The sequence below is a fragment of the Tiliqua scincoides genome, chromosome 1, assembly GCF_035046505.1.
Source record: "Tiliqua scincoides isolate rTilSci1 chromosome 1, rTilSci1.hap2, whole genome shotgun sequence".
In the NCBI taxonomy this organism is placed as follows: Eukaryota; Metazoa; Chordata; class Lepidosauria; order Squamata; family Scincidae; genus Tiliqua; species Tiliqua scincoides.
This window is the reverse complement of record NC_089821.1, coordinates 215101029-215123029: the sequence shown is the minus strand read 5'-3', so window position 1 is coordinate 215123029 and position 22001 is coordinate 215101029. Positions and strand designations below refer to the sequence as shown.

The 22001-nt window shown below is 40.9% G+C and overlaps 1 protein-coding gene across 1 annotated transcript in view; it reads right to left on the bottom strand.

Moving 5' to 3' along the window:
• The window catches only part of PLEKHG1 (pleckstrin homology and RhoGEF domain containing G1), a 146263-nt gene that overhangs the window by 100935 nt on the left and 23327 nt on the right, over positions 1 to 22001 (bottom strand). The window contains exon 2 of the mRNA XM_066615658.1: positions 4485 to 4559. Within this exon, the coding sequence (XP_066471755.1) occupies positions 4485 to 4533 (49 nt within the window). The 5' untranslated portion in view covers positions 4534 to 4559. The remainder of the gene's footprint in view (positions 1 to 4484; positions 4560 to 22001) is intronic.

Below are 22001 nucleotides of genomic sequence, written 5' to 3'. Positions count from 1 at the left end.
TGGCAGCATCATATTTGTGGTAATCCCTTCCTAGTGAAGCACAACAGGCTCCCTTGTCCAATTTTTAAGTGACATTCAAAAATATTTTGGTTTTGCGAAGCTGTTAAGGAAATACTGTATTTTATAAGCAAGCACTGTATGGTTTCACTGATAAAACTGTTTTATATTGCACAGTAATTTTCTTATTGTATTTTATGTTATGTTATTAACTGCCTTGTGTTTATTGCTAAACAAAACATGGCAAAACAAAGATCATTAAAATCAAACAGTCAATTAGCCTTCCTTCCAGGACCTAGTACCTGAAGTTTGAAAGCTCAATGTAGTTCTGATCTTTTTGCCAGCAACCCTCAGTCTTCTTGTAAGAATTTCAGGCTGTGGGAGGTTCATGTGATGGGACATTCCACCACACACACATGCACACTCCAATGCATAGAAAACTCAACTGTCAGGCTAGAACACTTTTCCATTATGTTTAGTTTTCTATGTTCAGGGACAGTTTTGTACAGAGAAACATTCCCTTGAGTTTCTCTGCAGTGTGAAATTATGCAGAACAGCTGTAAATTTATCATCCTAATCCACTATTTCTAAAATCCTGGCCTTAAATGTATGATTTTGCATATCACAATCCCAGCTTTGCCAATGAAAGTACACAGTGGACGCTGGAGCTAATCTAGGCTTCCTAACTAGCGTATCTGTAATACACATTTGCAAAAGTAGTAACATTCATTTTTTACATTTTTATTCGTGCACATTTTACATTTTGAAATGTAGCCTTAAGTATTAGCTTTTCATCTCAAGCTTTTGCTCACTCATTATGGCTGGCTGGCTCCTTGGCTTGCAAGTCCCAACTCCAATACCAAATTGGCAACATTAATTTCCCTGTGTTTGGGGGGGTGAGCGGGTGGACCAAGCTATCATGACTCATTGCTTGCTAGATACTGAAATGAGCTTGTCTAGACCCACATGATAAGCCAAGAGGTTTATTACAATCTATAATCTATAGCAGCAAGCAAAATACACATATCCAAGAGTGGAGAGAAAACCCAAGACAAATTTAAGTCTAAATATAGGCAACAATATAGGCACTTTTCCAATAATCAGTTGGCAAGGAAACAAATGATGTACTAAAACAGCCAAGATGCTGGATTATTAAATAGCAACAAATGTTACTAAAGGAAGATAAATTGTGAAAAAAAGAAAAAATTATATTTTCACCTTTGAAGTTTTATGCAATTTTCCTAGCATAGGATATAATCTAATTTTAAGGCTGTAGAAACTTAAAATAACTCAATAACCTCATCTTCCATTTCTGAAACATTCTGAAGTGTCTTGAGGCAATTTCATCCATTCTTGTCCACAACTTTCAAACAAAGATGTCAAAGTCCACAAAGCAATAAAAATCTGGAACACTATAATTCTTTGTTTGAATATATTTACAATATGATACTGATAACAGCACAGGAGCCAAAATAGATGACTTATGTTATCAAGCTACAATTAGGTGAAGTTAATAGGTAACACTTTGTCAGACGTCTATAGAAATGGCAATACAACATATTTATAACTATGGTAGATACTCTCCTATAGTAATGAAATTTTTGCCAAGTAATCAAGCTCCAATTCTCACTTTGCTTTATCTCCATGACAATCAGAGGGCAGATTTCCCCTCTGAATAGTTTCCTTTCTCAGATGAGCTGTTGCTCAGCTCAGGCAGGCACCTCCTTAGTTGCTATAGTTACTTTCCAGGGACATTCCAGCCAAAGTTAACCTTTTATTCTCCTTCCTTCTGCTGCAGCCTGGTTCTGCTTGGCAAATGCTTGCAAAGCAGGTCTGTTTTTTGAAACACCAGGATGGGATCCTCCTTGCCAAGCTAGAATTCAGTGCACCCTTACTTAAGAATAACACCCATGGAAAGCAGTGGGTCTACTTCTGAGTAAAAAGGGTTGCAAATATCTCATCTCTCTGCTGTGAACTGAATTGCACACTCTCAGTTATTCGTTATGGATTGTTGTACGTAGAGGTTGTTGTATGTAGAGCTTCTGGCTTAACACACCAGACACGTTAAAGGTGTCTTTGATGGTTCTCCTCATGTCCACCTTAAAGGTGAATTTGATTCATGGATCTCCTGCAGTGGTTCCCAACCCTTTTCACTTGCATATCCCTTGGCAATAATAAATGTGTACCCTTCATATTAGCAAAATGTTTGTAATAATACAAGCCCTCATCTCCTCTCTATGAAAACCCAGACTTCATGTATTCATCACAGTGTTTTCTCTTTTTATCTGTTTGAGGAACAGAAGACTCTGCCTTTGCAATGTTTTGCACCAGAAGTGTGCTGAGAAATTCTGGGTGATTGATCACTTTCCATATTATGTTTCAAGCTTTTTTACTGTGCTAGTTTTCAATCACTGGTTCATAGATGAATTGATGACCAAAAACTAGCTATTGGTGGGGCTTTCACAGCCAACTAGCTGCCTCCCTTCCTGCCTTGCTGGTCCTTGCAAGGCATTCTGGAGCATGACCTGCCTTTTTCTGCCATTCTTTTTCAAGTACCCCTAAAGGTCCTGTTGAGTGTCCCTGGAAGTACAGGAATACCAGGTTGAGAACCACTGTTTTACTGGTATGTAGTTTACAGTGTACTTACTCTGACAGTGTTTACAAAAAGGTGGTGAAGGCCAGAATTTAAAAAGAATAAAAATGTATCTTATGATCTTTTACTATGTTTTTAATAAATTAGAGGCTACAGTTTTTTTGTAACAATTAGTGGTAGGTTATTTTTCAGGATCTGGCCTCAGGTAAAATCAGACAAAACTATAGTCAGACACCCCCTTAAGTTTAACCCCCAACGTATCACAGAAAAGGTCATAGAAAATTCCATGATTGTTGGCTCAAAACCTGCCCTCGACTTATCTGTGGGGTCAACTTATGGGCAAGTGTCTACGGTATATTTTCCCCATTCTTCTAAGGAAGCTTTCTGCATCTTGCAGGTTCACTGTCAAAGCTTATCTCCCAATATTTTTCAAGGTGAAAGGGAAACCTTTCCTTACTGGATCGAGCAGTCACAGCAAGTTAAGTTTACTAACAGAAGTCTAACACAACCAGACCTATGGGGAAAAGAGATCAACTGGCTGTTTGGTGGGAATAGCTCAACAGCATCTGGGAAGTCTTGTTTCACACAATTCTACTGTATTAACATAATCTCTGCAGACATTTGATAAAAGTTACAAAAACTTCATATGAGGTGGCAAATCTGAATATCTCATTTGAAAATAATGTGTCACGCCTGGAAGTTTATAATATTAAAAAAGCAAAAGAGGAGATTTATAACAGAAATTCATTACCAGTATCTGGAGTAAAATTCCTCCATCTTTTTAAGTCCTTGAGACAAGGACTTTTATCCACACACTTTTATGTGTCCACAAGGACTTTTATGCACCTCATGTGTGAGGATGCTGCCATGTTCTGTCATTAAGCAGAATGATACACAAGACCAAATGATCCCAAGGGGTTCCCCCTCAGGGTAGCTTGCAGTACAACCCACTGCAACTCCCTGTTTGGAAACACAGCAGCGCCAGCATGACATTCACTGAATTGTGCCGGGGGGGGGGGAGTTTCAGCCTCAGGAGGCCTCCTCAAGGTAAGGAAGCATTTGTTCCCTTGCCCTGGGGAAGGTCTCTGCAGGTTCAGTAGGTCAACTGACACTGATATCACTGGCGCAAGTCCATGTTGACCTGTGAAGGCAGATCAGGCCCAGGAAGGGGGGGGGGTCAGGATTTGGCAAGCACCACTGCTGCTGCTAATCCACCCTCTGCCCTCCTCCCCACCCATCAGCACCCCATTCCACCCCACCCTGCTTCCCCCCACCCCCATGCAGCCTCACCTGAGGCAGTGGGCATCTGCTGCCACACAGACCCAATTGTACATTGCTTCTCGCAGTGGACAAAACATGCTCTCTGGCAGAGTCACATGTGGGGCAGCCACAAAGCATGTGCGGCATGCCAACAGAACATGCGTTCTGCCAGCATAACACAGCCAACGATGTCTAGATCATGAAAAATGCAATGTTAACTTTTTTTGGCCATTTTATCTTGGAGTTTTAAAGTAACCAGATTTGAAGCACGGGTCAAAATGTGGCAACTTGGTGTATCATCATCATCATCGAATCAAATTCAGTTCTGGCGCCAAAATAAAAATAGCATAGTTACAGTCTAATGATTCTTACTTCCCTCTTTGCCACCCCATCATTCCTCAAAAAAAAAAGTGAACCTACCATATCCCTAGCCACTGAGTCATCTCACTTTTCATGGATAAAAGTACAAGATGCACATTCCTAAGAATCAGGGGAACTAAATGTTTGGTAAAGGAAGTGGGGGAAGTAATGTTTCATAGACCCAATTCCGCAAAAGAAAAGTTGATATTTTTCCTACAATATGTATTCTGAGAAAATGAAAAAGAAAGATTTCTCAAGAGAAAACAATACTGACCTTTATTCCTGGGTAAGGTTTCTTTACCCTCGGGTGTTTTATCTGGCATCTCAGCTGAAACCAGCTTAGTGAAACCTGAGGGACATAAAGAAAGGAAACTATTCTCATACTGAGGCCGGTACATTTGAGCAGAACAGCACTTTTCTACAAGTTCAGGATATGATTACAAACTATTTTGCACACACCCTACCCCTCTAAAACATGAACAATGTCATTCATGATAGCAACAGAGGAGCACAGCTAACAAATGACTACTGTATAGAAAAGCATGAAATTTTGCTAACTGTACCCTATGACAATGTGTAAGGTCTGTACAGCTTAAATACTTTGGGAAAGTCAGTGTCAAGTTCTTCTAAAGGATACATGTACCCTAATTTAAAAACCAGACACAAAACAAGAAGTTACGCAAAGAATTCTGACTAGCAGCCATTGAATTTTTCTCAGTCATGTGTTGACCAAAAGTTAAACAAAATATCACTTAGCAGCAGCAGGCCATCTTTGTGATCTCCAGTTCAAAACAAGATTCAATGAAGTCATTTGTTAAAAAAATAAAGCACTTAACACATTATACTCAGTGATCTTATTCTTTGAAGGAGTCTGATAATTTCTGTATTAGGGAAAAGTATTACAGTATTTTAACTAGGCCAAATCTCTGGCATTTTCCAACTGTTCATTTATTAGCATATCAACCTATTCTTCCATTTCCTAGTGATGAACCTTCTAGTTATATGGAAGTAATGGATTAGTAGTGGAACAAGTAAATAAGAGGCTTTCCATGATACTCAGATTTAGGTTTAAAGCTTTTTGAAGCTAAGTTCTATGCTGCCCTGCACCGGTGCTGCGCTCACCAAAAGTGCCCAACTGCCTGGGCTGCCATCCTAAATACACTTTTCAGGCGTAAGCTCCATTGAACACAATGGGACAATTCTGAGTTATTATGGATAGAATTGTGTCAGAGATACCTTTCCTCCCTCTGTGTCTGTCCCCCCACCCACACCTCTCATTCTGCCATCTTCTTTTTTGTTGGGGAAAGGAGGTTGAACCTGTGTTTTGTCTGACAAGGGGGTGTCAAGTGGAGCTGTTTGGCCAAAGGAAATTTTCGCTGGGCACACGCTTACTTTCAAAGAATTCCACTGCCTCTGACAATCCCCTCCTCCCACCAGAGGATGTTACTCCTATGAGCAGGAGCGACAGACCAACACACACACACACACACACACACACACACACACACACCCCTTAAAGCCATATTTTTGAAGACAGCCTCTCTGTTAAGGGAATCGAGTGGGGGAGAGGGGAGGATAGAAGACTTGCATGAGGAATGATGCCACATATTTCATGCAGGCACTTTCATCCAGAAAACCAATGCAAGTGATGAAGCAGTAGTTTACATGACAAATTGCTAGCTTTTCCCACCGTGACCTGAACTGCAATTCTATACAGTACACACTCTACTGGGAGTAAACCCCACTGAACACAAGGTGTTCACTTCTGAGTAGGTATAACTAGTATAAAACAAGAGGCACCTCACTCAAGCCAGAAGGAAGAGGACTGAAGCATTGTTGGCTTCTCCCTCCTTCTCTTCCCCCAGGTCCTAAGCAAATAAATCAAAAGTTAAAGCAAAAGTTGTGTTCTCTGCTATCAATCCTACTCTCCGCAAGCAAGGGGGAGATGCACTTTAAAGCAGAAAATAAGAGGAGGAGATGTGGTGAAGAGGGGCTCTGCTGGCAGCCAGTCTAGGATGTCCTCTCACCTACCAAACTCATCACAGATATGAAGAACCATGTGAGTTTTTTACCTACATGTTCAAAAACCCACATGGAAGACTCCAAACCCACAGATTAGGAGGAGGATGAGTTGGAAAAAGATATTGGGATATTTTATAGCATGAAACCCATGAGATAAAGAAATCCTAATACATTTTGCATCCACATTGCCCATTACTACTTCCCATAGATTTCTGCATGTGTGGTTTGGGTCTCAATTATCTAAAACAGATTGACACCTGTCCCCTTAATCTAACCACAGAGAAAGATTAAGGGCCCAATCCTAAGCAATATGTGTCGGCTTACCACCAGTATGCACTGTCACAAATGTGCGTAAGGCACATTTGCAGGAGTTAGCATTGACCCAGTGCCAGAGTTGGTCTAGCTTGAGCCCGCGCTGGGAACTGAGTCACCCCACTGCAGAGCTGATTCCCTTACTTGGGGGAAGGAGCTGCTGCCGGCTTCCTGGTTGCACTTAGGATGCCACAGTAGCCATTTTGGCACTGCAGGAGCCCCACAAACAAGGCAGCTGAGGACTGGGCTGTAAATCATAAGAACATAAGAACAGCCCCACTGGATCAGGCCATAGGCCCATCTAGTCCAGCTTCCTGTATCTCACAGCAGCCCACCAAATGCCCCAGGGAGCACACCAGATAACAAGAGACCTCATCCTGGTGCTCTCTCCTACATCTGGCATTCTGACTTAACCCATTCCTAAAATCAGGAGGTTGCGCATACACATCATGGCTTGTACCCCATAATGGATTTTTCCTCCAGAAACTCGTCCAATCCCCTTTTAAAGGCGTCTAGGCTAGACGCCAGCACCACATCCTGTGGCAAGGAGTTCCACAGACCGACCACGCGCTGAGTAAAGAAAAATTTTCTTTTGTCTGTCCTAACCCGCCCAACACTCAATTTTAGTGGATGTCCCCTGGTTCTGGTATTATGTGAGAGTGTAAAGAGCATCTCCCTATCCACTCTGTCCATCCCCTGCATAATTTTGTATGTCTCAATCATGTCCCCCCTCAAGCGTCTCTTTTCTAGGCTGAAGAGGCCCAAACGCCATAGCCTTTCCTCATAAGGAAGGTGCCCCAGCCCCGTAATCATCTTAGTCGCTCTCTTTTGCACCTTTTCCATTTCCACTATGTCTTTTTTGAGATGCGGCGACCAGAACTGGACACAATACTCCAGGTGTGGCCTTACCATAGATTTGTACAACGGCATTATAATACTAACCGTTTTGTTCTCAATACCCTTCCTAATGATCCCAAGCATAGAATTGGCCTTCTTCACTGCTGCCGCACATTGGGTCGACACTTTCATCGACCTGTCCACCACCACCCCAAGATCTCTCTCCTGATCTGTCACAGACAGCTCAGAACCCATCAGCCTATATCTAAAGTTTTGATTTTTTGCCCCAATGTGCATGACTTTACACTTACTGACATTGAAGCGCATCTGCCATTTTGCTGCCCATTCTGCCAGTCTGGAGAGATCCTTCTGGAGCTCCTCACATTCACTTCTGGTCTTTACCACTCGGAAAAGTTTGATGTCATCTGCAAACTTAGCCACTTCACTGCTCAACCCTGTCTCCAGGTCATTTATGAAGAGGTTGAAAAGCACCGGTCCCAGGACAGATCCTTGGGGCACACCGCTTTTCACCTCTCTCCATTGTGAAAATTGCCCATTGACACCCACTCTCTGCTTCCTGGCCTCCAACCAGTTCTCAATCCAGGAGAGGACCTGTCCTCTAATTCCCTGACTGTGGAGTTTTTTCAGTAGCCTTTGGTGAGGGACCGTGTCAAACGCCTTCTGAAAGTCCAGATATATAATGTCCACGGGTTCTCCCGCATCCACATGCCTGTTGACCTTTTCAAAGAATTCTATAAGGTTCGTGAGGCAAGACTTACCCTTACAGAAGCCATGCTGACTCTCCCTCAGCAAGGCCTGTTCGTCTATGTGTTTTGAGATCCTATCTTTGATGAGGCATTCCACCATCTTACCCGGTATAGATGTTAGGCTGACCGGCCTATAGTTTCCCGGGTCCCCCCTCTTTCCCTTTTTAAAAATAGGCGTGACATTTGCTATCCTCCAATCTTCTGGCACCGTGGCCGTTTTGAGGGACAAGTTGCATACCTTAGTCAAGAGATCTGCAACTTCATTCTTCAATTCCTTAATAACCCTTGGGTGTATGCCATCAGGGCCCGGTGACTTATTGATCTTTAATTTATCAATGAGGTCTGAAACATCTTCTCTTTTAACCTCTTTAAATCATTTTCTGTACTTTTAGCTACAGAACAGGAAAGAACAACTTTCTGAATTTTTTAAAAAGTTAAATAGGCTATTAAGAACCATGAAACCCTAGACGATCATCCCCACTCGTGCCAAATTCCATGACTAATTTTAAAGAAATGCAAAAACAATGTCAAGTTGTAATTTGCTCAAACATCAATTAATTTTCCTGTCAACAGGACACTACTTGGCTATGAAAGTATCATATTACCAGAAACACTCACACTACAACTGAAGTGCTTTAACCATAACGGCCAGTACACTATCACAAGACTAATCTATCTATGATCTAAGGATCATACTGGGTAGACACATTGTTGATGTATTAACCTGGATCTCACCCAGACACTAAATATTCTGTAACTATTTAAATGGGAAGTAGTATAACTACACGATATGACCATTCTTACTCCATTCATGCTCTCCTGAAATGCAAACACATTGTACAAGACACAAATCAAAATGAAAAGGAACAGCAGGGCAGGATCTAACCAAGATTTTCTTTTCTGCAAGATTTGCAATAAAGCATTCTATTTGTCCCAAGTTTTATTTTGGAACAGATTTAACAGATTTGGGGGGCAACCCCTCCCCCCGTGAAAAAATGAGTAGTCACTTCACAAAAATGGTCAAGCAGTGTGCTTTTCAGGATAATGTTAGTAGGGTTGTCTGTAACAAGATGGCCAGCTCGATGACAGATTTTACTGGACTTAATTCATTGCAAAAAGTTGTATGGCTCTCCTAAAATAATACAGGCACAAGTAAGGAAAAGTTAGCCTAAATGGCACTAAGTAGGAACCAAAATTAGCACATAATGGAGTGACATTTTAAGAAGACATTGGCATTTTACGTTGAAAGAACTTGGGAAACTGTTCATTATGTTCTCAACCTAAATGGGATCTGCCCTAGATAAAAATACCTCTTTCAATACTACTGTTCACATTCAGAAAGGAACCACTGAAGACAATGACACAAAATACAGGATGTACATTTTTTTCTCTCTGTGCACCAATAACTGAAAGTGCATACCTATACAGAAATAAGTCAGCTGAATCAAACTTGGGTTTATAGAATCAAACCTGGGTTTATACAGAGCCATTATGTACAGTGTTCTTCAGGGCTTTGCCACTAGAGGGGGACATGATCACAGACGATACTAGGTAAGCATATTTTCAGCTCTATGATGGGGATAACAACAACAAAAAAGAATAAACTACAAGAAGTCACAAAACACCTCTGAACTGTGCAGAGAGATTTCCCAATTTAAAAATCCTTATTTATATATAATATGTCTGCCATTCCAACAAATATGAACACAAAACAAAGCTGCATAAATAGAGCTATGCAACTACATAGCTAGCCACTATGTAGCAAACAGATACAGCAGTCCCTGGATAGCTTTTATATTTAACAATATTATTTATTTATATATTGACAGTAGTAATACTTATATTTAACAGTTGTGGAAAGCTGCACAATTTGACTGGAGGAGCCAGAGGGGTCCTTAATCCCTCATAAGTCATTTTCTGAACAAAGCTGCACTTGCAAAACTGTTTTTCTACATGCAAGAGAAAAGACAATGGAGTGGAAGAGCACAGAAGAGCTTATGTGAAATAAACAGCTTGGGAAGACTCATTCCTTAAGATTCGTTGAATTGCTTTGGTAAACCAGGCCCATTTCAGTGGGAGTTTACATTTAAAGTCCAACATTGGAGTATAACTTTTGACAGCTTCCTACAGACTAAGGGCCCAATCCTATTCAGTTTTCCAGTGTTGATGCAGCCATGCCAATGGGGAGTGCACTGCATCCTGTAGTGGGGAGGCAGTCACAGAGGCCTCCTCAAGATAAGAAAATGTTTGTTCCTTATCTTGAGGTTGCATTTCGACTGTATCACTGCTGGATAGTTTTTTTAGGATTGAGCCCTAAATAAACTGAGATTGATTTACAGGGACCACACTACACAATTCAATCAACAACAAAGATAAGATTGTGGTAAATGCAGTGAAAGGAGGAAGCCAAAGCTGATAGGGAAAGAGGAGGAATCCAGGACTAAGAGGTGGAACAAAAAAGAAGCCAGAGCTGGAACAAAGGAGGGGGAAAAAGGCAGAGAAGAAGGGAGAAAATGGAGAGGAAGTGAGAACTAGAAGGAAGGAAGAGGAAGAGGCAAGGTAGGAGGAACTGAAGAGGACAAAGGAGGAGAGTCCAGCGAAATCCAGAAAGGGGGGGGGGGAAGAGAGAGGCCCAACAGAACCTCAAAGAGGGTAGTGGGGTATGCTGGCAGCATTTTCTGTGAACCCAAGAAGAGCAGCAACCCCCTGGAGGGGAGGCCAGGTCCTACCCTGGGGAGCCACACTAGAGGTCCCTCTTTCACATCCCAGAAAAGCTATGGCCTCCACAGAGAACAACCCATGAGCCCACCGAACCATGCACATGCCAACCTAGCACATTTGGTTAGTGCTACTCTACCCATGATCCCCACAGGATGCCCAGGGTCTCCATCTGAGGAAGGTGGGGAAATAGTTAAGCCCCCATAAGGACCCCCTGAAGACTTTGGAAGGTGAAGCAACCTATAGATTTATGTGAAACCTCCCTTTTGTACAACTAAATTGATATATCGCACCTATTTTCATTACTCATTCTTGGAAGATGTCATACCCAGGATGCAGACTTACCCCATGGGAGGAGCAGCCATGACACCGTGTGAGCTGGAAAACTTAAGCGTAATCTGATGAACCTCTCCTGTTCTAAACTACTGCATTTTGTACATCTGCTCTCAAAATAACTCATTTCGATCATATCCTCTGTCCACAAGTTTCTACATTTAAAATATGATGAGATTAGGGCATTAAAAATATTGTGTCCGTATTGTCTGGACAATAATCTGATTACTGGATCCTAATTGTTCATAAATTCTCTGTTTACGCAGCCTGAGGCCAATTATTTCAGAAATCAAGGGCAAGTTTTTTTTACAGTTATACTCTGTATTGGCAACTAAGAGAACAAGGAAATAAGGGAATGTTTACTTTGGCATTCTCATGGTTATGCATGAGCAAAATCTATTTAAAACTTGCAAGTAGTTTATTGCAACATGGTAATTTGGCTCTTTGCTGACTCATTCATTCTACTTAAACTAAGGGAGTAATTCAAATACCTACTTTTGGGATTACAGTGCAGGATTACACCAGTGTAAGTAGTCTTTTAATCATCTTCCAAGACTTCATAGCATGCCACAAAATGAGCAACATGGTGCAACCTGTTTTAAGTTAACTTGGAGCAAGAAGTTTCCAATTACAGTAGTTTGCCAAACCTGCAACCGACAATCCAGACTAGGTTCATGAAATGAGCAGATAATGATATGGAGAAGAGACAAGAATGGGATGCTGAAATCAACAGGTTTCGATACCAAGCTGTTTTGATTCACAGAGTGCAGAAACGTTTGTTTTGTTTATTTTCTTAATTGTTTTATATTTTTCTTTACTGCTTGAAATACAAATATTTCAAATAAATGAATATTGCCGGACTGAGTAAAAGATTGATAAAACAAGAGGCAAAAACAGTCCTATGGGCAGAGATGACTGCTTTGACAAGCATTCAAGTTCCATGATTTTTGAGAAACTTCATAGTCAAGCCTACTTTCCATCCTGTCCTTGTCTTGATCTGCAAGACTTCATAGTTCAACTCACTGTGCTATCTGGATACCTCATTTCCTTTCAGGACCCATCTGGAAAATGGGAGGAATAATGTCTTGCCTCCTATGGCCTTCATGAGCGCAAATACAATAAAGATTGTGAAGCACTATGCAAATTAAAAATGCACTCTCAAATATTCATGATGGCAATTTAATGACAACCACCCAGTAGAAAACCAGACTGGAGAAAATTTTGTTGACAGCTGAAAGCAATTTAAAGGGGCAAGCAGAAGACAGATTGGGATCTACTGGTAAATCTGAAATAGACTGACAAGCAAGTCTGACTCCCAATAATTTATCTTGCAGTTTTGGAGTTTCTACATAGGAGTATGAATATTAATTGATTGCCTTTGACTGGAAATGCAGGTGATTTGTTCACAAAGCATGATGATACACTAGGTAACTGGCTACCCGAGTCATCATTCTGCAATAGACTCCACCCGCCCAGCACCACTATTTTACTCCTAGAAAGCTGCCTTCTTCCACATCAGACCATTGGTCCACCAGGATCAGTACTGGTGACCCTGACTGGCAGTGCCTGTCCAAGGTTTCAGACATGAACTTCTCTCTGTCCAATCTGGAGACTGAACCCGAGACCTTGTGCATGCAAAAGAGGTGCCTTTCACTGATCTACAGCCCCTACTTGATTCAGGCTTATAAGCCTCCAAGTAAAGCCTGAGTAGAAAATAACAGTAGTATACACATAGGTGCGCACATATACATATACTTGTGTACTGCTTAGGTTTCTATTCTCTCTACAGTTTCTGTACAGAGTCTTCACCCATCAAATGTTTATGCCTAATAAAGGTTTTGTTGACTGTTGACTGAAACAGTAGCTTCTCCAAGCCTGAAGGCTGCCCATCTCTGTTAAAAAAGGGCATTGTTCAGCTTTTCTGTCCTGTTCTTCTGAAAGTGCTCAATGCAGCTAACAATAAAAGCATGTAATCACAAACTAAGTTCAAGAAAAAGATGAAGCACAAGCCACTCTTAAGTGACACTGCCACTGCCAGAAGTAGTGTTCTGGTGGTGTAATGCATTTTACAGCATTGCAGGTGCCAATCCAGAAGCACAGATAGCTGCTTGCTTCTGGTCTACCACCAAAGACGACCCCACATGCTGTGGTGGGAGAAGGTCCACCAACCGGTAAGTTACTGAGGTGGGAAAATGAGATGTGAGGAGGACTAGGGCAGGACAGGAGAGGGCTGGGATCATGTCAAGGTAGGAGAGAGTGCCATCTGGCCTGGGAAATGTCCAGTGGATGCTATTCCCTCTGGAAAGAAGTGACAGGCCCCCCTTTGTCTCTTCAGACTTGAGCCAGCTAAAGAGCTGGTGCAGGTCTGAGGAGACCCACTGGTGGTCGTGGGGCTTATGAAGGGGTAAGGGAAAATACTTTCCCTTTCCCCTCCCAATTACCCCCCCCCCCGCCCAGCATGCAGGGCAATCTGATTTGGCATGGATGCACACTATGGAGGGAGAAACGATAGGATTTCCCTGTTAAACCAATTTCTGCCCAGCCCACATATATGCAACATTGGGCAGAAACGGTTTAAGGTACCAACAACAGAAATGGCAAGGCAACACCAGACCAGAAAGCATCAAGTTGAAAAGCCACTTGGCACACTCTCCTCCCACTTCTGTGTTCAGTAAGTAGCTTTTGCTGGAATTTGTATTGCTTCACCACCCCATTAAAAACTGGTTGACCAGAGGAGGTGAAGTGGGAAGAGGAGAAAAAGTAGTGCATATACACCATGGACATCTAGGTGGAACTCGAGTCACTTTCAGATCTTAAGGAGAACTGCCTGTTCTCCTGCCTTAAGGAGAACTTCACTACATCTTCCAGCTCTGCCTCTGTCAGTCAAAAAGCATTTCAAGAAACAATGAAATTACCTACAATATGAACTGGGCAGAAACTGCTCTATTGATACAATGAAACCACAATGAAATCAGACAAGGTTTGACAGATAGTGTTTTGTTACTGGTTTCCTTACATATAACAAAGAATAGAATGAGTCATGCTTATTAGGCCTATTAGGATTTCAGGGGATACATATCATCCTATCATCAGGCAGGTCAGGGTGACTTGCAGCAGCATACTTAAAAGCACTGTGTACCCTACTGACAAGCACTTGGCTACCTCCACAGCCACGGTGATCATGAGAACTGGCCCTCTTCATGCACTTCTATACCACAAATAAAGGAAATAATTGTAAAATTACAGTAATTTACATGATATGTAGCATATAAAATATACATATTTATATACCAAACACTGTAAAACCATTATATTTCTGAAAATTGCATCTAGGAGAAAAATCTGATTGAAAAGTTAATGATAAGTCTGTGCCAACCAAATCATGCTAGCATTGCAACTTTGCCAAACCAGAGTTGACAAAATACATATTGCATTTAGTTTACTGGAATAAATTTCATTATATTTTGTAGTGTTATTGGTTTTTGCATATCTATTGTACTGTATTGTTAGCCACCTTGTACATTTTTTTGGAAAGACAGGATTAAAAATAAAATAAAATCTTTTAATAAAGGTGATTACAGAGATTGGGATCTGCAGTAGATCACCCCATCCTAAGTACTGTATGCATTTATGAAACCCAACGAAGCACTCAAGTTGGAACTCAGAAAAGTAATATAATATAAAAACAGCTTTGCATAACTTGATTTTTTATTTTACCCTACTATCAATATTTCTTGGCTTCAGTATAAATGATTTCATTATAATATTGAAAAGTGGTAGAATTTAAACACCTTTAATAATCAACAGCAACTGTAATATTTAAAGTACATAAGAACATAAGAACATAACAAAGTATATTAAGATTAAATGTTCAAGACACACACATTATGGATGAAGTTATCTTTCCCTATAAGCCACAATACTCTTGAGTAAGGAAATGTGCCCAACCAAAATGCAAAGATTCTCATAAGCAGAGCCCATTGTGGAAGAGGAAGGGAAGCCAACACTCCTGCCATATTTATTTAAAATATTTAGGACATTTTTCTAGTAAAAGTATGCAACATGGTTTATGTTAAAAGTAATCCAAACAACATGCAGACACACAAAGCTAGAAAGCTGCCATCACCAGAGTCATCAGATCAGTTTAGAAATCCCGTGGAAACAAATTAGATAAAATGGCAGAACCACAGGTCACCTCTGGAGGTGAAAGAGGTCTTAGGTGAGTACTGCTGCATTATCAGATGCAATTCTTTTTTTTATATATAATGCTTTATTTATTTATTACAGATACAGGTAAGGAAAATTGGATAGACTTAGCGCTAGGACTACATAGGTTACACACGAGGGTGGTGGCCATCGATTACAACAAACATTAATCCAAACAAAATTAATAATCAATACAAAAATTATCATATTCTTTAACCCAACTGGTTAATACTTTAACATTCCATATTTTTTCTCTAACCTTATCTATCCCATCATAAAAAAAAACAACACTTCAAACTTTTACTTATACACTCTTCTTACCACTAAACTAGTCTCTAAAATAAAATCTTTCTTATCTGATTCTTAATTTCTAATATGACACCTAAAAAAGAAGTCTCCGATTACCATGGTATTACCTCCTTCAATATCTCTTATAACATGTTATACATCATTTTCCATAACTATCCAATCAAAAAAGGCTTCAAATTTTTACTTATAGACTCTTCTTACCACTAAACTAACCTCTAAAATACAATCTCTTATCTGATTCTTAATTTCTAATATCACATCTAAAAACAAATATCTCCAATTACAATAATATTATACTTCGGTTATCCACCACATATTTATTAACCCAAAATACAGGTTTAATATTTTCTCCAAAATAAATTAACATCTATAATTTATTTTATTTACCTTCTTTTTTTTTTTTATAAAATAACCCTTTTATTTATCTTAATACCACTATATTTTACAGAATACTTATATTCCAAAATTGCAGTTCCATCTAATTTATTTCATATATTTACCACTTTAATTTTCACAATACTTATATTCCAAATTCCCTTTTCATCCACTTTAGTTTAATCTAATTAATAAAATATTTATCTTAATACCACTTAATTTCCACAATATTTATATTTCAAATTTTCATTTACATCTATTTTAATTTAATATGTTTAAAAAAAAAATTCTATTTATTATTCAAGCATTTCGCCCTTCTTCTTATTGTTTACTTTGTACTCTATCTTATTGGTGTTCCCTCTTAGTCCTCCTACTGGTTCTTCCACTTCTTCTTAAGTCCCCCCCTCTGTTTTTCTTTCTTTTTCATTCTGTTATTCTTGAATTCAATCCATAAATTCTTCCTCTTCTTGAGACAGCTTGCTCTCTGAACATTTCGTCTTTTTTCTTCCTTAAGATTCCCAGTTATTATAACAATTGCTTCTTCCATCTCGTGTCCCATTTCAAAATACTCCACTTCTTTAACTTCACCTGACATCTGATCCATTCTTTCTTCTCCTCTATTGTTTATAATCTGTTCCCGCGAGTTTACAAGGGAGGAGCTTATTTGCCCAATTTGTTCAGAGAGTTCTCTGACTTGTTGCTCCATTTCTCTTCTAAAATCCATCAGAAAGTCCACCAACAAGGCCTGGCTTTCATGATCATCTTTTAGATTTTCAAAAGCAATTTTTATCAACACCAACTCGAGCCACTTCCTGCAGGGCTACTTTCTAATTTTGTATCCAGGGCTACTTTCCAAATTTTTATATCCAAAAAAAGTCAATCAAATCCACAGTCAAATTAGGTTAGTATGCCTTTAAATGACCAAAAGAAAAAAAAAATTCAAGCCTCTTGCTGAGAAACCGAAACCGAAACCAGCAGTGTCCAGGCTTAAATAAAGGCTTTTTGCTAGGAAAATGAAGGTAGACTTTATTTCCTTCGTTGAAGATTACTTATTTATTTCTCTTCGGTACATACCATTAAAAAAATATATATAATCTTGTACTTACTCCAGCAGGGGAAATACCAATTCACCTATTCCCCCCCTGGGTGGCTAACAGCCAGCGTGAATAATCTTGAATTATCTCCTCCTCCTCCAGACTTCTTACTTACAGTTCTCAGTAAAACTTTTTAATGAGCCAAGTTCACTCAATAGCTTTTTTCGCTGCAATGTTGTTGTATCTAGGCCGTGGGAGGACGGGTTTTCAGCTCTCCGAGCTTCTCAAAGATGTCGCCCGGGATAGATATGCTTCAGCAAGAGCAAAACAGAGAGAAATCCTTGAAATTGCCTGTTTCTAAGGACCCCCCGTTCAAGCTCTCAGCTCTTCGTACCATCTTCCTGGCATCAGATGCAATTCTCTACTAATTTGTATACTATACGAATATTTGAATTTAGGAAAATGCTCTTTTCTCACTCCATAAAGTGCTACCTTACATTCAACAATTATACTCTGATCCATAAACTGCAAGTTATTTTTGCCATCTTATCTTTATTTTGGCATAATACATCTATACTGTATTCCCCTCTAAACCTGGAGCTTCTATAGCGTGAACACTTGGTATACCATCAGCAAAACCTATGGACATTGATAGAACACTCTACTTACTTCAGTCCCTACTTCACCTTTGATCTATCATCTAATATGGGTGCTCCTCTCAGCAACACCATATTTACCACCAAAAAATACAGTACATTCTTCCAAAGTGAGAGAAGCACTACATTTATTTGGTTTAATTCTCATTATTACCTAAATAGGTGTATAGGACTTTTTTTTCCTGAACAGTTTTACCTCTGTGCACTTTTAATAATGTCCCCTACCCATCGCCAAACATTCCTGTAGAAATCAAGCTGATGTACAACTCCACTATGCCCTGCACGTCTTCTCTCCCTCTACCCTAGCAATCTGCACCAAGTGCTAATTCAAACTGGCATGCTAACCTACCTGCTGGCTCTTTTACAAAGCTCTTTTCAGTTTTCTTTCACTCTCTCCAAGTTGCTCATGTTTTCTAGTGCAGGAGATTAGCACCAAAGTCGTGCTGCTAATTCCACTTATGAGGCAGTGTTACATTTGCCAAAGTAAATGCTCAAGATCAAGTTTCCTTAAAACACACTCTATGCAACTTTCTAATCAAGACAAAGGATTAAAAAGTCCATCATACAACCACATCACACAACACAGTAAGGAATTTCCAAGTCTCTAAAAGGAATAAAAACCAACACTGGGCATTTGCATCCATATTAATTCATTTACAAATAATAAAATTATTCACTGACAGTCAAAATCGGGCACTAACCTGACCAAGCTTTTGACCAATTTCATTAGGTTTGGAGTGGGTTGGGAAGCTTTAATGCTATGGCAGGTCTCATTTTAAATCTTTACGACTTTCTGTATGGCTAATCTGTACAGCTTTTTATGTTTTAGAGTTATGGCTTTAACACTGAGATTGAGCATGCAGCACCACATGAGATTGAGCATGTAGCACCGACCATAGTCGGGTTGGCCAGACCCAGGCCATGCAGGTACAAGTAACCCTATAAGACAAGAAATTTCTACCAATAAATCAAGCACAGATTGACACCTTGTCTTATCTGCAGGTCACTCAGGGGCCAGGGCTGATCAGGTGTGTCTCGGCAGCCAGGAGAAGCCTGGAAAAGCTTTAAAAGTACCTGCAGAGGGTGTATGAAGCATCTGACGAACATTTTGAGTAACTTTAGACAACTTCCAAACACACAGCTTTGTTTCCATTTGTCAGAGCTGTTGTCGAGTCTTCTGAGCAGGCTTGTTCACTCCAAACCCAAGAGTGCCTCTTAAAATGAGAGTGAACAGTGTGATGTGGTTTATACTGTGACAGTGAACAGTATAAAACGTCTTGCAGCAAGTGAAGCAGGGTGTTCTGCTGAGGTCGACTGTTTATGTTGCTTTATATTGGTGCTCCATTTATTTTGGATGGTTTTTAAAACTGCAACTGCTTTTCTGCAGTTTCAAACCTGGATTGTTTTCTTCTAGCAATTCAATGCAGTGTTCAATTCTGTTGCTTTGGGGGGGGGGTGGCACACAGTACTCATGTTGGCAACCTTCAGTCTTGAAAGACGATGGTATCACGCTCTGAATGGTGGTTCTGGAACAGCGTCTAGTGTGGCTGAAAAGGCCGATTTGGGAGTGACAATACCTTCCACAATGGGAGCAAGTGCAGTCTGTCCCTGGTCTGTCTCCCTGGCTATGGGCCTTCCTTCTTTGCCTCTTTGCCTCAGTCTGTTGGCCAAGTGTCTCTTCAAACTGGAAGAGGCCATGCTGCACAGCCTGCCTCCAAGCGGGCTGCTCAGAGGCCAGGGTTTTCCACCTGTTGAGGTCCACTCCTAAGGCCTTCAGATCCCTCTTGCAGATGTCCTTGTATCGCAGCTCTGGTCTACCTGTAGGGCGCTTTCCTTGCACGAGTTCTCCATAGAGGAGATCCTCTGGGATCTGGCCATCATCCATTCTCACGACATGACCAAGCCAACGCAGGCATCTCTGTTTCAGCAGTGCATACATGCTGGGGATTCCAGCTCATTCCAGGACTGTGTTATTTGGAACTTTGTCCTGCCAGGTGATGCCGAGGATGCGTCGGAGGCAGCGCATGTGGAAAGCGTTCAGTTTCCTCTCCTGTTGTACTCAGTACTACATAAGCACCTTGTTAATGTCTTCAAAAACGTGGCATGGCTCAGATTCATTCCCCCCTTTCAACCAGGCTTCAGGGCAATCAGGCTCTGCAGCTCCTTCTTACAAACACCATTCCCCAAGTTTTAGCCCCAACTTATCTGACAATCATGGAACATTCCACAATTTTGGGCTGAAAACCTGCCCCCACCTCATCTGTGAGATCAGCTTATTGGCGAGTATCTGTGGTACTTTGCAAAGGTAAGTTTGCAGTCAGACATCTGCAAGTATGGCCTTTAAAATGTTGATGTCCATATAGGGCCGGCACAAGTCCACGATGTTTGAGATGGCATACCAGATGCTGCCTCACTTATCTGATGATGTGCCAGCCTCTGCTCTTCCCAAGCTCCAGTGTTCAGTACCATCCTCCCCTCCACAGTTCCTTCACTTCTTTAACCCCTCTTCCTTTTCCAATCCAGAGAATGAAAAAAGAAGTGGGATACTGGAGGCAAGCAGAACAGAGATGAACACTTCCCCACCAATCTGCTGCCTGAGGCAACCACTTCAGTCGGCCTCATAGATGGGCCAGCCCTGTGTCCTGAGAAGTGCATGGTGTAGCAGAGATTTTGCTGCCTTAGTTCAGAAGGTTCATTCCAAGACAGAGAACACTTGGATATAAAATGGTAAACCAATGTTCCAACCTTTGGGGTGAATTCTAAGGTACAGCATGGTGCAAAGTGGCTGTAAAGGCTCTTTCATTCCCAGGAAATGGTACATTTACCGGGTCTGTATTTTATTTATTTGGCATTTGGCACCCTGGGATTTTCTCAAGTGCTATATAAATATATACACTCAAAAAAACCTCTGAGAACATGCTGCTTCTAACCAAGCCTAACTGAACAAACTGAAAACATACAGCACAGCAGTGGGCAAACATGGCCACATTACAAAATGCAATACTGTATTAACAAACAATCCATGTGCTCCTGCCAAGACACATCAGGGTAGGTCCCTTTAAACATGACTCATGTGCACAACGGTACAGTAAAAACTAGGTCATCGGGAACAATGTGGTTTTGAGTCCAAGGACCAATTAGGAAAACACATTATGGCAGGAAGGTTGGATGGTGTTATGGTGCCAGAAACACATTAAAATTATTCCAAAGGAGTGAAAAACTTTGCCTCCTTCAGAAATTCATATTTCATAGATCAACAAGGAGCAAAAGACCACCTTCAATAAAGAAACACACATATCACCTAAGTCACATTGACAACTGGAATATAATGTAAATCGTTCATTTTCTATGGCCATGTGCATGATACTGTTTGATTTTATCTGTGCACAGTATACATTTTATGCCTTGACAGGCCTGGAGAAAATGTATTAAGTTTCCCTGCAGGACTTGATCAGAGGACATAGCCATAGTAGCATAGTAGACTTCCTGTAGTGTAAAGTACAGATTTCAGTCTCCATGGTGACAGTGGTTCCTGGAGGCTTTTCTGCTGAATCTGCAACTTGTCAAGAGCCACAGTGATGAACTACAATGTGGAAGGTAGATGTTCAGCGCCAAGTGATCATTTTCCCAAGCTTATCCTATGCAGAAGCCTCTAATCATCTAAGATGAAAACATGCTGCATTTCCCAAGCCCAGTGAGCTAGAGCAGGGGTGTCCAAAGTTTTTGGCAGGAGGGCCACATCGTCTCTCTGACACTGTGTCGGGGGCCAGGGAGGGAAAAGAATTAATTTACATTTAAAATTTGAATAAATCTACATATGTTTACATAAATGTATATAATAAAGATGAACTTATATGAATGAATGAAGGTCTTGCAATAGCTAAAGGCCTTGCACAAAGCAAGGCTGGCCTTTCCTTTGCTGCCGCTACTGCATCACAGACGTGAAACAACAAGCAGTGGAGGGAGCCTTCACCCCATCCTCAGTGGGGACAGCTCATGCAAGAGGTCAAACAGTCACCATCACACTGAGGGCAGTTGTGTCGGGCCAGTGTGGCCTCCAGCAAATCTCCGGACGGCCAGAGGTTCATTGGAGACTGGGGGCTCCCTGAGGGCTGCATTGGGAGTCCTTGAGGGCTGCAAGTGGCCCCAGGGCCAGGGTTTGGGCACCCCTGAGCTAGAGGAAAGAATGTTTTCATATCAACCAAATTAAGACAATGATAAA